Below are 13,735 nucleotides of genomic sequence, written 5' to 3' on the forward strand. Positions count from 1 at the left end.
ATGCCCATTCTAGGGTCATGGAATAAAGAGAGGAGAAACTTTCAGAGGAGATCAAAGGACATTTTTTTCTATTGTTTACAATCACAGTAGTGTATTCATGCTAAGGAAGTATTGCTGGAGAGTTACAGCAAACAGCCCTCTGGATCTGGCCTATTATTGAAAGAAAGATGCCATTTGACCTAATGAAATCAGAAATTGATTAAATGCAGTTCATCTAAGGGGAAACATGGTCAGGGAGTTACTGCCAGGGTCAAGAGGAGATGCGGTGATCTAGTGCTTGAGTGCTGATAGGGTTAGATAGACTTTCAGAGTAGCTGATGCTACAAGATACATGACAATGGACACTGAAAGGTCAGAGAGCGAGATCAACCCCTTAGATGGGAAGGAAGAGATTAATCAGAACATCCTTTGCTCAGCTTATAACTAAGTCCTCTTATCCAATGATTCACAGAGAACTGAATGTTTTGAAGAGACTGTAATCTATGGGTCCCAGGAAACTTGAATTGCTGCTAACTGTCTTGGAAACACATGTCAGAACAATTGCTGTGGTCACACAGTGCCTCAGTGAAGCCCTGGAACTTTCGTGAATAGTACTGGTTTTTGTTTATTTTAATTAAATAATACTGTTTTGACAAAGTAATTCAGATGTCTGATTATCAAGTGTGCATTTAATCTTTACTGTTTGTTTGTTTGTTTTTCTCATAATGTTTAACTCTTCCAGCTTTGGCAATGTAAATTTTCTTTTAAAACTTTTCATTTTTTTCTTCACCAAACTGGAATATTTTGAAATAAAGAACTCCCTTAACCTGTGGGAAACAATCAAGAAGAGAGCTGACACTCACCGTTCCTTAGATATTGTGTCTTAAATGTCAACTACGAACTGGCATTTTCTATTGGCACTTGCCATCTACCTCTACAAGGATTAAATCATGTGTTGCTGCAGCTGCTGACTTTCAACACCCCCTGAAAGGAGTTCAGGTGGAGAGCCGAAATGAGGCACTCTGTGCTCTGAGAAACACTGGCAGAACAGGTCTTCAGATAGTTAGATATTTTCAGAAGCCAATTTTATGACCCCAATTCTTGTATCTCTTCATATGTGGAAAAGTGCTAAAATCCTTCATGGCGACCTCTGCTCCTTGTGACTAGCAGTAACCTGCACGGGACTAGCAGAAACTGTCTGTAAAAAATATGTGCTTGATTGCATGTATTCCCCTTCACCAAAATCACATATATACTGACCTTGCCCCCTGCCTGCCTCTGTGAAGCAGTTTCTCAGAGCTATCTGGGATGCTGTCTCCCGGGCTGCAGTCCTCATTTTGTCCCAAATAAAACTCTCACATTGTGCGGTTTTTTTTTAAGTCAACATAACTATAGTAAAACAAATTTATTTTTATTTTCACACTTCAGTTCAATAGTTTATTTTTCTCAGGTGGATATTGAATGAAACTGGTGCCAGGGTACCAATATTGATTTTAGTGGGAAAAAAAAGAATCAGATAATTGACCACCTTATCTGAATCTGGATCTTTCTGACAACACGTTCACCCATAATATTCTACACAACTATTATGATTTTTTTCGTGTGTGTCCAGGTAAGAGCTTTTCTGTTTCTTCAGAGCTAGATATAATTTCTTTGTGCAATTTTAATATTGTTTTCATTTTCTTGGCAGATGGCTTATTCATCTTACTATTTTCATGCATTGGCAAGATTAGGCTGTTTTATACAAAATTCTTAATAAGAAGAAACTTTAACATATGTATTTATATGACTCTCCAGAACAGGCCTCACAATATGTTTTGAACAATTGCTAATTACATATTCATCCAGGAAACTAGTATGACTTTTCCATTTCGGATAATAATGAACATTTTAATAAATTTTGTTAATTATATAGTTACCAGAAAGGTCACAATAGTCACAAGAAAAAATATATTGGCTTTTGGAGAAAAAGTAGGAAAACAGTGATTTATCAATGTTTTACATTTAAAGAGGTCTTAATGTAACTCATACTCAGAAAATTTGACTTTTCTCTTAAAATTTTCAAATTACAATTAGAAAATGTATATATTCTTTTATTGAATTATGAACATGAGTAATGCCTTATTGTGTATGTGTGTGTATATGTGTGTATATACTCCAGTTTTTGATTGTGAAACTTTCAAACATACAGAAAACAACAGCATCATGATCACTCCTATAGATACCACCTAGATTCAACAAATGTTAACATTTGGGACAATGCCAGACTAATCTCTCATTACATACATGTCTTACAAAGAACATCTGACCTTGCTGAGGACTCACTTCCCCACCCATACTGCAAAAACTTCCTCTCCAGTCCTTCATTCTCTCCTTTTCTGACTATTTCTTCTGGCTTGGAGGCCTTGCATTCCCTCCTTGCCATCACTGGGGATTTTCAGGGTCCAGGAATCTCCTGGCCAAAGCCATTCTGAGAATCCTGATTGCATTGGTGGAGTTGGTGTAAGGGTGGGGGGAGGAGAAAAAGGGAAACCAGATGGAAAGCAATGCTACTGGGAAGGCAGAGCTCCTAGGACAGAGGTGCAACAAACTCAAAATGAACTGTTCCCTAGAAACAACATTCAAAATGATTGCATAAGATTCAAGTGTGCTTTTGTGGCTAGTACATGGTTTCCTTACAAAAGTGTGTTGAGGTCTAAGCCACCAGTTTACAATTGGATTTTGAGAAGTTAGTCTACATACAGTTGTGGATGGCCAGTATTATAATTATTTAGATTAGCACAAAAATTAACTGTCTTCTCTATCACACTTGTTTTCACTTGGCATGACCATTATTACTTTGCAGGCAAATTTTTAAACAAAAATAACACTAAAGTTTCACAAGCATTTTCATTTTCTGCACTGTATAAATATCTCAATCCAATTTTTCCATTCTTATCTTTATTCCTGTAGCCTTGTACCTACGTTCTTGTTACATACATCACTAAGGAGCTGTGGAATTAGGAAATCCATATCTAAAATACTTTTAGGATTTCACCCAGAATACATTTGGTTTTTATGATGCTTTCATCAAAAGACAGTTAATAGGAAACCCATTTCCTTTCGGTTCTATTACTTTTGATTTTATTCTTCTAACTTATGTTCATTTGGGGGTGCTTATTTATAATGCTAAGTATCAATTTTGTATAAACTTATTCAAGATTTCCATACATGGATTTACAGCTTAGCAATTGATTAGCATGAGATATACTACTCCTACAGCATAATCTAAATACAAAAATAATTTTTAAAAGTTTGAAGTACAGATGTGTGGAGCCAGGAATTTTAGTGGTGTGGCTTCAGATATATCTATTAATGAAAAATAATAAATACATGAATGAGGGAATAAACTAGAGGTATGGCTAAAGCAATGGTGAAATGGCTAGATGCTGAATCCTTTCCATCAACTGGAGTTTCTTAATGAACTGCTCTTCTGGGCATAAATGAATCAAGAGTATTTCTTGGCTCCCTTGTGCTAGTTCCTGGTGTGCTGCTCCCGAGAATGCCCTGGCTGCCATTTTCACCTAGGGAGTCGCCAGGGAAAAGACCAGCTGCTCACATTCAGATTTTTGCAGCCATAACTCCCATATCCAGTTCTGGCTCCTTTCCCCTATTTCCTCTACACTCAGAGAGAAGATGTCAAGTATATATGCCTTGCTCCAGTCTTCTATCAGACACCACCCTTGGCTCATGCCCTAGTTTGCTGCCATCTGCTTGGGGACATAGAGGGCAATAATAAGAGCTCCTACTTATTGAGTGCCTGCTGTGAGCTAAGTATTTACATATCTAATTTCACATTCTCACTTGATCCTGCAAGGACAGTATTAGATCCATTTTTATAGATCTAGAAAGTAAAGCTCAGGAAAGTTCAGAAAGCTCTCCAAGTTTTCTTGGATTTATATTTGAGCTTTTCCTCTTTGCCATCAGTGGAAGACGCTTCTCTTTCCTCGGAAAAATATGTTAGCATTTTCTTTGACTGACTCTCCACTTTCCATAACAGCCCTCCCTGGAGAGCTGCTCTCCCACTCTCATCCCATGCTGGTGTCCTGAATTTCCCACAGTGATTTGGCCCTTACATTGAATTTTCTGGCTTCTTGTCCGTTAGACTCAACTGATATCTTAAAATATCTGATTAGTACTTAATAGTGTTGGCAGGTTAGAATCATATTTTAAAAAGGAAAGTATATTTAAGCACTTAACTTTCTGATTCACTCACTGAAAGTACATATTTTTTTTCCCATGTTATACAGAGAAACTGGACAATGAAATGACCACCTGTTAGCTGCTAATGATGTTCACATGCCTTTAAAAAAAGTAATTCTGGCTTTATCTGTCTACAATCTTGGCGACAAAACTCGTGGGAACATCAAGGGCACAGGAAGCCAAAGGCAGCAAACTGACAATAAAGTTTGTTCTTAGACTGCTAATAAGGAAGGAGACACTGTGACTCTCTAACTCCACATAATTATTTAATCTCAAGAGGGTGACATAAAACCGAATTCATGCTTTAAAAACCTAAGTTCGGGTGCTCAAATCTGGGACTGAGATCAGAGGGGTTTCACAGAGCGTATTTCCTACTTGAAAAAATATTTTAAAAAGCATCAAATACAAAATATGCCAATCACTATTTTAAATGCATAGCTAATTTGATATTGTGTGGGTGGGTCAATCATTATGCCTTTCAAATGAAAATGAATATGTAAATACCGAATGAACTTCATTCAAAGTATTAGATGGATATTAACTGTATCCTACGTCGCAAAAAATATACTAGTCCTAAAAAAGGCTTACAACTATAAATATCCACCAAAATACAGTAACGAAGCATTTTCTAAAATTAGGGCTAGCAGTAAAGATTAAACGACCCTTTTAGTTTAACAGTGAAATCAAAGTCCAAAGGCAACATCTGGTTTTAATTCTTTTGCTAATATGTTTTTGGGTCCCTATTTAAGTTTATTGATTTATATGGATCTCATCTTTAATGTAATATTTCCACCCAAGGCCAAGGTTGATATAAACTAAGTTTACCTTTTATTTGTTCATTTCACTATAGTGTGATGGTTAAAAGCACAGACTCTAATATCGGTTTGCTTGGGTTTGAAACTTGTCTCCATAACTTGTTTTTTGTACAAGTTGCTTTAATTTTCTGTGCCTCAGTTTCCTCATCTATAAAATAGGGTTAATAATGGTACCTATGTCATTGGGTTAGTAGAAGGATTAAGTAAATCAATATAAGACAAGCACTTAGAACAATGCCTGAACAGTAAGTACTCAGTATTTGCTAGCTATCATTACTTTTTAACTGCAAAGAAAAAGGTGAATATGAGGTCATTATACAGTTAAATACATTTTGAAATGAATAGAATGAATTATATGTCTCTTTCCTTGTCTTTAGACAGGATCGAATTTAAGCCCAAAATAGACATATAACTGTCTCTCCCAGTTAAAAATAAATTCTAAAGAGAAGCGGCTGGTATTCTACCTGTAGGAATTTTTTCCCCAGTATGGTCTGAAAACATTTCAAGTGACTATTGCTGAATACAAAATCCATTTACCTCAATGTTTCTCACACACACTTTTATAAACCTTTATTTTCTCCTGAGCTTTAGGTTTCAGAAATGTGCCAAGGTCTCCTCCAAACCAGCAATTATATCTGAGATTCCAGAGCTACTGCTCATTGCCTCATGCATCCTTTTATATCCACTACAAATGTTTATGTAGTTAACATTAATTATGTACTCACAGTTGAATTCTAATTCTAAAATCTTATGTCTGATCCCATATGAAGTCAAGAGGGACAATGACCAGGAATTCAAGAGAAATCTTCAAATGAGATAACTTCAAACTGTACCATCATATGGAAAACTTTTAAAAATGGCATTGTTTATCTTCCACAAATAATTTGGAAAGCACCATACAGTCCAAGACACTAACATTGATAATTTTAAGCTCTAAGTTAACACAACTGCTACCTAAATAATGTACCTAACAGTTGTTGAAACTATGGTATGGTTCTTTGAATAATGACAGTTTTGAAAGGGTGCTCTTACTCAAAGCTGTCATGCTGTTTCTAGATTTGGGTTCCTAATAATTTAGATTTGGAAGATATAGTATCACATATAAATAGTTTCCCTCTTTCTTGTCATGTGGGTGAATGTACATGTACATTTATGTATAAATATGTATAATACTCTCTAATGCACACAAATATGTGTATCTACACATATGGTCATCTAGCATATTTACTCATATACATATGTAGATAAGGAGATATTCCATAATCAGCCTTTCTCTACTTACTGAGTTCTCCTTAAGTTCAAAAAGCTAGGATATAACTACACTGATCTTCGGTCAGAGGGAAATTGCAGAAAAAATGGTGATTCAGAAGATTCAGTGTAGGTAGACAGATGATGTAAGAAAGGTATTATAATTTACAAGACTTTGGGAAATTGTTTTTCTCTAATTCCAGAGATATCTACTTGTTCTTTTAGGAAGCTGAGACTCATGTCAACTCTGTGAGATATGCACGACACTTTTTCATAACTTCCTTTATTGAGGAATAATCAGAGTGAAGAAGGTTAAGAGATATGCTCAAGGTCACTATATAAGTGGACAGACTGGTCCTTTTCATTTCAAATTCATTTCTTTCAGAATATTAGAAATAGATGTGACCTTGGAGGACATCTAATCCACATTCCACATTTCTAAATCTTTCTGGTGGTCTAAAAGTGTAGAAAGTTGCATAGTCTGTTGGTTTATGTTGAGCCAACTATGCTGGTCACTCATATATCTTTTAACGTATGGAAATCAAATAGTCAGCTTACCAAGGTTTGGAGACACTTGACATTTCCCACTCTCAAAATCAATCACCAATCTGAACGCCATGGTTATTACTCAGAGATTCAGAGGTTTGCTGTAAGCAGAGACCATGACCTTGGAACAATTATTTTTTCAAAAGGCATTACCAACAATGACGCATGCAAAGCGCCCAGACTGCCCTCCAGTGCATGAATCCCTGGCCAGAAAATGGCTACGAATCTTCCATGAGTAGTATGAGTTTGGCTCAAATCTCATTTCAATGCATTTATATTTCATAAGCACTGCATTTAAACAGAGTTAAAATGAGCAAGTCAAAAGAAAATACTTACTTAAAGATTTCCTGTTCTCTGGTTTCTGTTCTTTTATATCACTATCATAGTGACTTAGTAGTTCAGTACTGGAGGATCTCTGAATTTTAAATAATTCCAGGTTTCTTGAAGGACTACTTGGATCCTTTGGCTGGAAATGACAATTAGATGGGATAATTTTACAAGGAAGAAAAAATGCACTGAATAGTTCTGTGATCTATTTTGCTGTTAAAGAGAAGTTTGAAATAAGATAATTATTTTGGAATAGGGCCCCTAAGCTAAGCTCAATTTTCAAATTTAATAATGATATATATATATATACACACACACACACACACACATATACATATATATATATATATATATAAAACTTACTAAATGCTGTGCATACCCCAAGCACTCCGTGCATTAACTCAATCATCACAGTAATCCTATGAGGTAGGTATTATTATTATTATCCTTATTTTCCAGACAAGGAGACTGAAGCCAAAAGAGATAAGTAATTTGCCTAAGGCCACACAGCTAGTAAATGATAGAACCTGGATTCAAACTTTCAAATGCAGGAAGTTTGACTCCAGAGTCCACTCTTAATGACAAAAGCAATCTGTGTGTGTGTGTGTGTGCGTGAGTACTCATGTGTGCCTGGATAAGGGAACTATATTGATGATGGGGAAAAGTCAATTTGTTATTTTATTTTTTAAAGTTTTGATCCCAAAGTTATATAATGGAAGTGTGTGATTAAATCACAGTAAAATTACACAAAAATGTTGTAGTTTTTGTATACATTATTAAAAACGCTCAAGAATATTTTCTTCTCAAGATTTTGCAAATATTAGTGTCCTAAAATAAGATGTTTGGTCGAGAAACAGTATAAAATGAGTAGTTTTAAATAATTTGACTCTTTTAAGAACATACTCTAAATGTGTGAATTTAGGGTAATTTCATGAAGTTCTAGATACATAATTTTCATGAGAAGAACAATCTAGCTTAGCTGGAAGAACAATGAAAATCAATACAAAGGGTTATTGTTTACTGGTATTATAACAGTGAGTATGGGCTTAAATACATTGATATTTATTTTCAAGAATATGTATTATAGATTGCATAAACTGAAAATGTGAAAATTCAGTAGTTATTAAGTTCTTGTGTGCTTTTCACAGACTTCAGTGAATGAACGTCTGTGTTATTTCAGGAAAAAAATGAATGCACTGTGTTTTTGAAAGAGAGAAATCAAATGACATTTAGTTCCACAAATCCTCTCTACTGAAAATGGTTTTCGTGGACTATTTAAACTTAAAATAACTTACTAACTCTCAATTCATAGGATCTACTTAAATGCATGTGTGCTTATGCCTAAGCAATAGATTTAAATGACTACATTCTAATTAATAAAGGTAACAGCCAAAACAAATACATACCAATCTGTCAATTGCATTTTTGATAGCGTTGAACCAATCCAATATGATGAAGTCAATATCTGACTGCAGAAGGAACTCAGTTCCTGATACTGTTGTGATCTGAAAAAAAAAAAGTTGAGAGGTAAGCAAACCATATAAAATAAAATAGATCTCTTACATGAAAAAATATATACTTTTTTAAAAAACACACTTTAATACACTCAGATATTTTCTTGTATTCCAGTAATTGTCTTTCTGGAAACTGGGAGACTAGGATCATTTTGAACTGCTCTCTATGAACGATTTTTTCATGTCATAACAAATATATTATTGTTTTAATAATAGAACAATTAACTCAGAGTAGGCCTAAAGCTGAATTACTCCAACTCATGGAGAAAGGAAGCCAGGAAGTTCAGAATAATGCAGACAGTATCCACTTAAGTCAGAACCTCAGAAAAATGCACTCGGGTGTGTCAGAATTCATTCTGCACTTTTGGCTCTTTCCTGTTTGTCTCTTTCAAATCAAATAGTATCTCTATATTTGATTTCATTTTATGGAGGGCACTAAAACAGATTATTTACCAAAGAGACTAATGCAGACTTTTCTGAAAGGTCATTCTAACGAATAACATTTGGCTACTTCTACTTTCCTATCATAAAGACCTATAGGAAAGCAATAAAGGACCAATTTCCCCACAAAGGGAGTACATTAAAATAAAAGTTCATTTACATATTTGAACCTCTCATGGAGAGTACTTATCAAATGAACATTCCTGTTCCAGACTCTTAGGGCTGTTAAGTAGTTGGCAATATTTAGCATGCAACTATACGTTTTTCCTTGCAGGGAATCTTTTTCTCCCTGGAATTGTGAGAGAAGAATGTGGCCCTATAGAAAACAGAGCAATGCTCTTGATTTCACACATAAAGGACTACTTAGACAAGAATTTGATTAGAGTGGGTGTGGACACGCTTTTCGTATTAAGCTATCAATCTGAACTGTGAAGATTTTTCCCTTTGTATTGTTGACTTTTTGTTTCAACAGGAAGATGAACATTTCCCAACTACTGTCACACATCAAGCAAAGCTTCAGAGGTTTAGAGGACTGACATTTCAAAATACTCAGTCAGGAGCTAGTCACCTCTTCTCAGCCTTACTTCCTCTAAATAGGAGGTAAATGCTGAAACGTGGCACAAGTTCAGAAAATCAAAAATCATGCTACAAAATGTCTCTGTAATTCTATCATTAAAGTGACAATTATTACCCCAAATAGCTCACTCTGAAGGTTTCAGTGATTCTTATGGCAACATTTAATGACAATAATCCTGGAGTTTTAAAGCAATCTTTGATTACACACATACATATATATTCATTTGCATTGATTTTTAGAAAAAACTATTTAGAGATGCAACATTACTCAGTGCTGCAATGCAACCATTCTTGAGTGAGTTGGATTCCAACTTTTTACAGTTGTAAGAAAAGGAACTATTCAAAGTACATTCAAATTATGAGAAGTGAAAGATTAGAAAATAAGAGGAATTTAATTATCCACACTAGCGTTTGACAGATTACCAGGGCCCATCACTCTTTTTTTTTTTTTTTTTTTTTTTTTTTCGGTACGTGGGCCTCTCACTGTTGTGGCCTCTCCCATTGTGGAGCACAGGCTCCAGATGCGCAGGCTCAGCGGCCATGGCTCACGGGTCCAGCCGCTCCGTGGCATGTGGGATCTTCCCGGACCGGGGCACGAACCCGTGTCCCCTGCATCGGCAGGCGTACTCTCAACCACTGTGCCACCAGGGAAGCCCTATCACTCTTTTTTTCTAAGTAAAATTGCGTGCAAGAGTCGGGATGGCTCAAAATAGCCTCCAAATAGTCCTCTGTTTTATGTATCTAGTAAAAGACAGTTAAGCTGATGTTTGCTTAATTATCTGAACACACTTACAATGGTCTTTACTTACATAAAGTTCCAAATATTTACTTTATAAAGTGCTGCCACAGAAATAGTCATCTAAAAATATAAGGTCACTTCTAACTAACGCAAGAAAACTAGTAATGTCCTTGACCCCTACCTTCATCCTAATCTGAAGGTAAATATTTTGATTAAGAATGTATTATATAATGTTACGATTTGTTAACATACACAAAGAAAAATCAATTAGCCCAAAGGCAGTGTACAACCTATTTCTCTGTCATTATAAATAAACCATTATTAAAATTATAAAAAGGAACATTTTCGAAGTACCAGAAACAAACATATTCTGAGGGTTTAGGAAAGAGCCAGTATGGTTCAGTTTTCAGTCTAGTAAATTCAAACAGTGATAAAATGTAAGTACTTCAGCAGTGCATTTGCAGTTTTGGTGCATGCTACGCAATGCAAAGGGGATCTTTACTCCTAACACAACCAAGAGCAAAATGTACTTTAAAAGTTTCTTTGTCCAAATATATTACTGCATTAATTGTACAGAACCAGTGATTTATGAATTCATTTTGAGAAGCTGGATCAGAGAACTATGTGAATGCAATTCATTCAAAACATACTATCAGAAAGATACAGTTTACATCCTTTTCTTGGTCTTCCCACTAATCTTTCAAGTTACTAGGCAGTCTGGAGAAGTCTGCTACTGCTCTCTACAGTTTAAATGCATCCACTTCTTAATTACAGTCAGTAATTGACTGTTCTGCTCCATTCCAATCACTCACAGGAAAGCAGTTTCAAAGTCTTTGGCTGGTAAAACACATTTAATTCAGGTTTCTCAATCCACTTTTTTAACATTACCTCTTTAGGTTTTCTGATAAATGGTTTGCTGAATCATACTTGCACTTTGAACAATCAAATTTTCAACACTCTTAAAAAAAAAGATATCAGTAAATGTTAGCTTTGACTAAATGTTTGATTATCTCCTGATGACACTATAGAGTGATATAGAACTGATAACAGACATAAAAGATTTGATATTAAGCCAGGCTAATGTACTCTTTCTGTATCGTGCTTTGTCTAACTGACAGATGCTGGAATACGGTAGATGAAGGAAGAACTTACAGAAAAGATGGGTTTAGGCAAGAGCTGTTGGTCTACACTTTGCTTCAAAGCCTACTTTAGACAAATGCCTCTTGAAATCCCTTATCTCCACTAAGTTGTATTTTGAAGGGATATATCCTGGCACCAAAGCCGTCTCAATGAAATTTTCTGGTGTTGTCAAGAATAGATGTATTTAAATACCTGTCAGGAAATTTGCCTGAAACTTTTTCTCGCTAAATAATGACCACCTGAATTCTTGCTGGTAATAAGTGTATGCCTAAGAAATTACATAAGCATATCCACTGGGCAACACGCAGAACAGACACATTCCTCAAGACTCTGGTGTTAATTCTGCAATAGTTTCCCTGGGCTAGGGACATAACTTAGTCTGTGTCCTTGTTAGGGCTCCTCTGAAGATGAAAGCAGGTACATCCCAACTCCAAACTTCACTGATTAGAGACAAGGAGAGAAGAAATTTGTTTTCTAACCTTTAATTAACAAATGGAGTATAGTTATGCTAATTTAAAGCTGCTTAAAGGACTTTTAATGAGTAGGGTTTATGTTTAAGTATTGCCCTTTTCAATATTGTCAATTAAGTACTGCTCTTGTCAAAATGCATTCTGGCGGTTAGTCTTTCCCCTGTTGGATGTTCACTTAAATGAGAAATTAATATGTAGGATGGTATTTATATTATTAACATTTTCCATACTTTGGTTTGCCAGAATAGAAACAAAAAATTTTCAGAACATCACTTTTTTTTTCCCTGATTTTAAGACATTAAATTTACTGTGGAGAATTTAGAAAAACTAAAGATAATGAAAAAACAAATTAAAACTATTCATAGCTCCATAGAGGAAACATTATAGACATATTACTTTAGTTATTTTTCAGTCTTTTATAAATAATAACCAAATGTATGTGATAATGATCAATGAACAACTTTACGTTATAGATGCCTCATCAGTAAAACATATTTGATGGTTAAATATTGTCGGCTACTTCCATTCCAGTTGACCTCAAATGAATGTTGGGAGACTATCAAAGGTGCTAGAGTTAACAAGTGACATGTGTTCCCCTCTTTGATAGTAACAACTTACCTACTGCAGAATAAACCCCACACATAATTTTAGTTCAGGAGAATGAGAAGATGTATTTCTCACCGAACATCTCCCTAATCATCAATAAGGACTGATTAAACATCTATTAAGTGCAAGGCGCATTGTTAGAAGCTAAGAATACACAACTCTCACCCTCAAGAGCTCACGATCTGTTTGGATAAACAGGACATATGAGTATAAGGATAAATAACAATAGAAAATGGCTTATACTAAGTCCCAATGTGAGTGGCACAGACAATGCTCCTGCCAAGATTTCAGAGGAGGGAGTAATTACTGCAGACACATTTGTATCATGGAATTATATATAAACTATTGGTCATGATATGTTATTCTTTAAAGGTTGACTTTATCAGAACTTTAGTATATTAAGGATATGAATACTACCACTTGGTATGCAAAGTGATAACAGCTTTAATGATCTCAAAGCACATATTAAACATTCTTCAAATGCAGCTTTCTTCCACTATCATAAAGTAATTTTGCAAATGAAGAAAATGAAGCAAATGAGGAAAATGAGAATGCCATTCTATCAAATTGGCATCACTTTAAATGACAGAATTAAGAGATTACAAAGATCTTGATTTCTAGTTCACTAGTTCTTAGCAAACAGTTGTATACCAGTCAAGGACTCTGCATATGGGAAAAGGACCATGATGATTTGGTTTCAGTTGTGAAATTTGGAATATAGATCTTAGACAAAAGTTGCTTGTTTCTTTACTGTTATGCTAAAGATAGCACAATTTTCAAAGATCAACCAATATTGTTTCTCAGATGTTTTCTTTCTTTCTTTTTTTTTTCCCTCAAAAACAGCTACTATCCTGCTACGAAAAAAAAAATATATATCTAAAACAGAATTGGAGCACCCAAAAAACTCTTTGAGATTCTAGAAAGAACTAAAACAATCCTATGTTTGAACTAAGTATCTTTCACATTTTGCTTAGGATCAAACTTTGATGATGAGCCTAAGGAGGGTTTATTCCATCTTAATAAAGTTGAAACTGTATATAGGAAATGTGTAATAAAATATGCCAGATATCCAAAGAGCCTTGAAAAATGTTA

At 35.0% G+C, this 13,735-nt stretch overlaps 1 protein-coding gene across 3 annotated transcripts in view; it reads right to left on the reverse strand.

Annotated features, from left to right (window-relative positions):
* Positions 1-13,735, reverse strand: part of ARHGAP15 (Rho GTPase activating protein 15) — a 622,754-nt gene that overhangs the window by 296,111 nt on the left and 312,908 nt on the right. For all 3 annotated transcript variants that reach the window (XM_027131893.1, XM_027131900.1, XM_027131911.1), the window contains 2 exons: positions 8,564-8,662; positions 7,167-7,296 (listed from right to left, as the gene is read on the reverse strand). In XM_027131893.1, the coding sequence (XP_026987694.1) occupies positions 7,167-7,296; positions 8,564-8,662 (229 nt within the window). The remainder of the gene's footprint in view (positions 1-7,166; positions 7,297-8,563; positions 8,663-13,735) is intronic.

Source organism: Aethalodelphis obliquidens, unplaced genomic scaffold, assembly GCF_003676395.1.
Source record: "Aethalodelphis obliquidens isolate GAN/ISIS:26980383/991018 unplaced genomic scaffold, ASM367639v1 scaffold2, whole genome shotgun sequence".
NCBI classification, from domain to species: domain Eukaryota; kingdom Metazoa; phylum Chordata; class Mammalia; order Artiodactyla; family Delphinidae; genus Aethalodelphis; species Aethalodelphis obliquidens.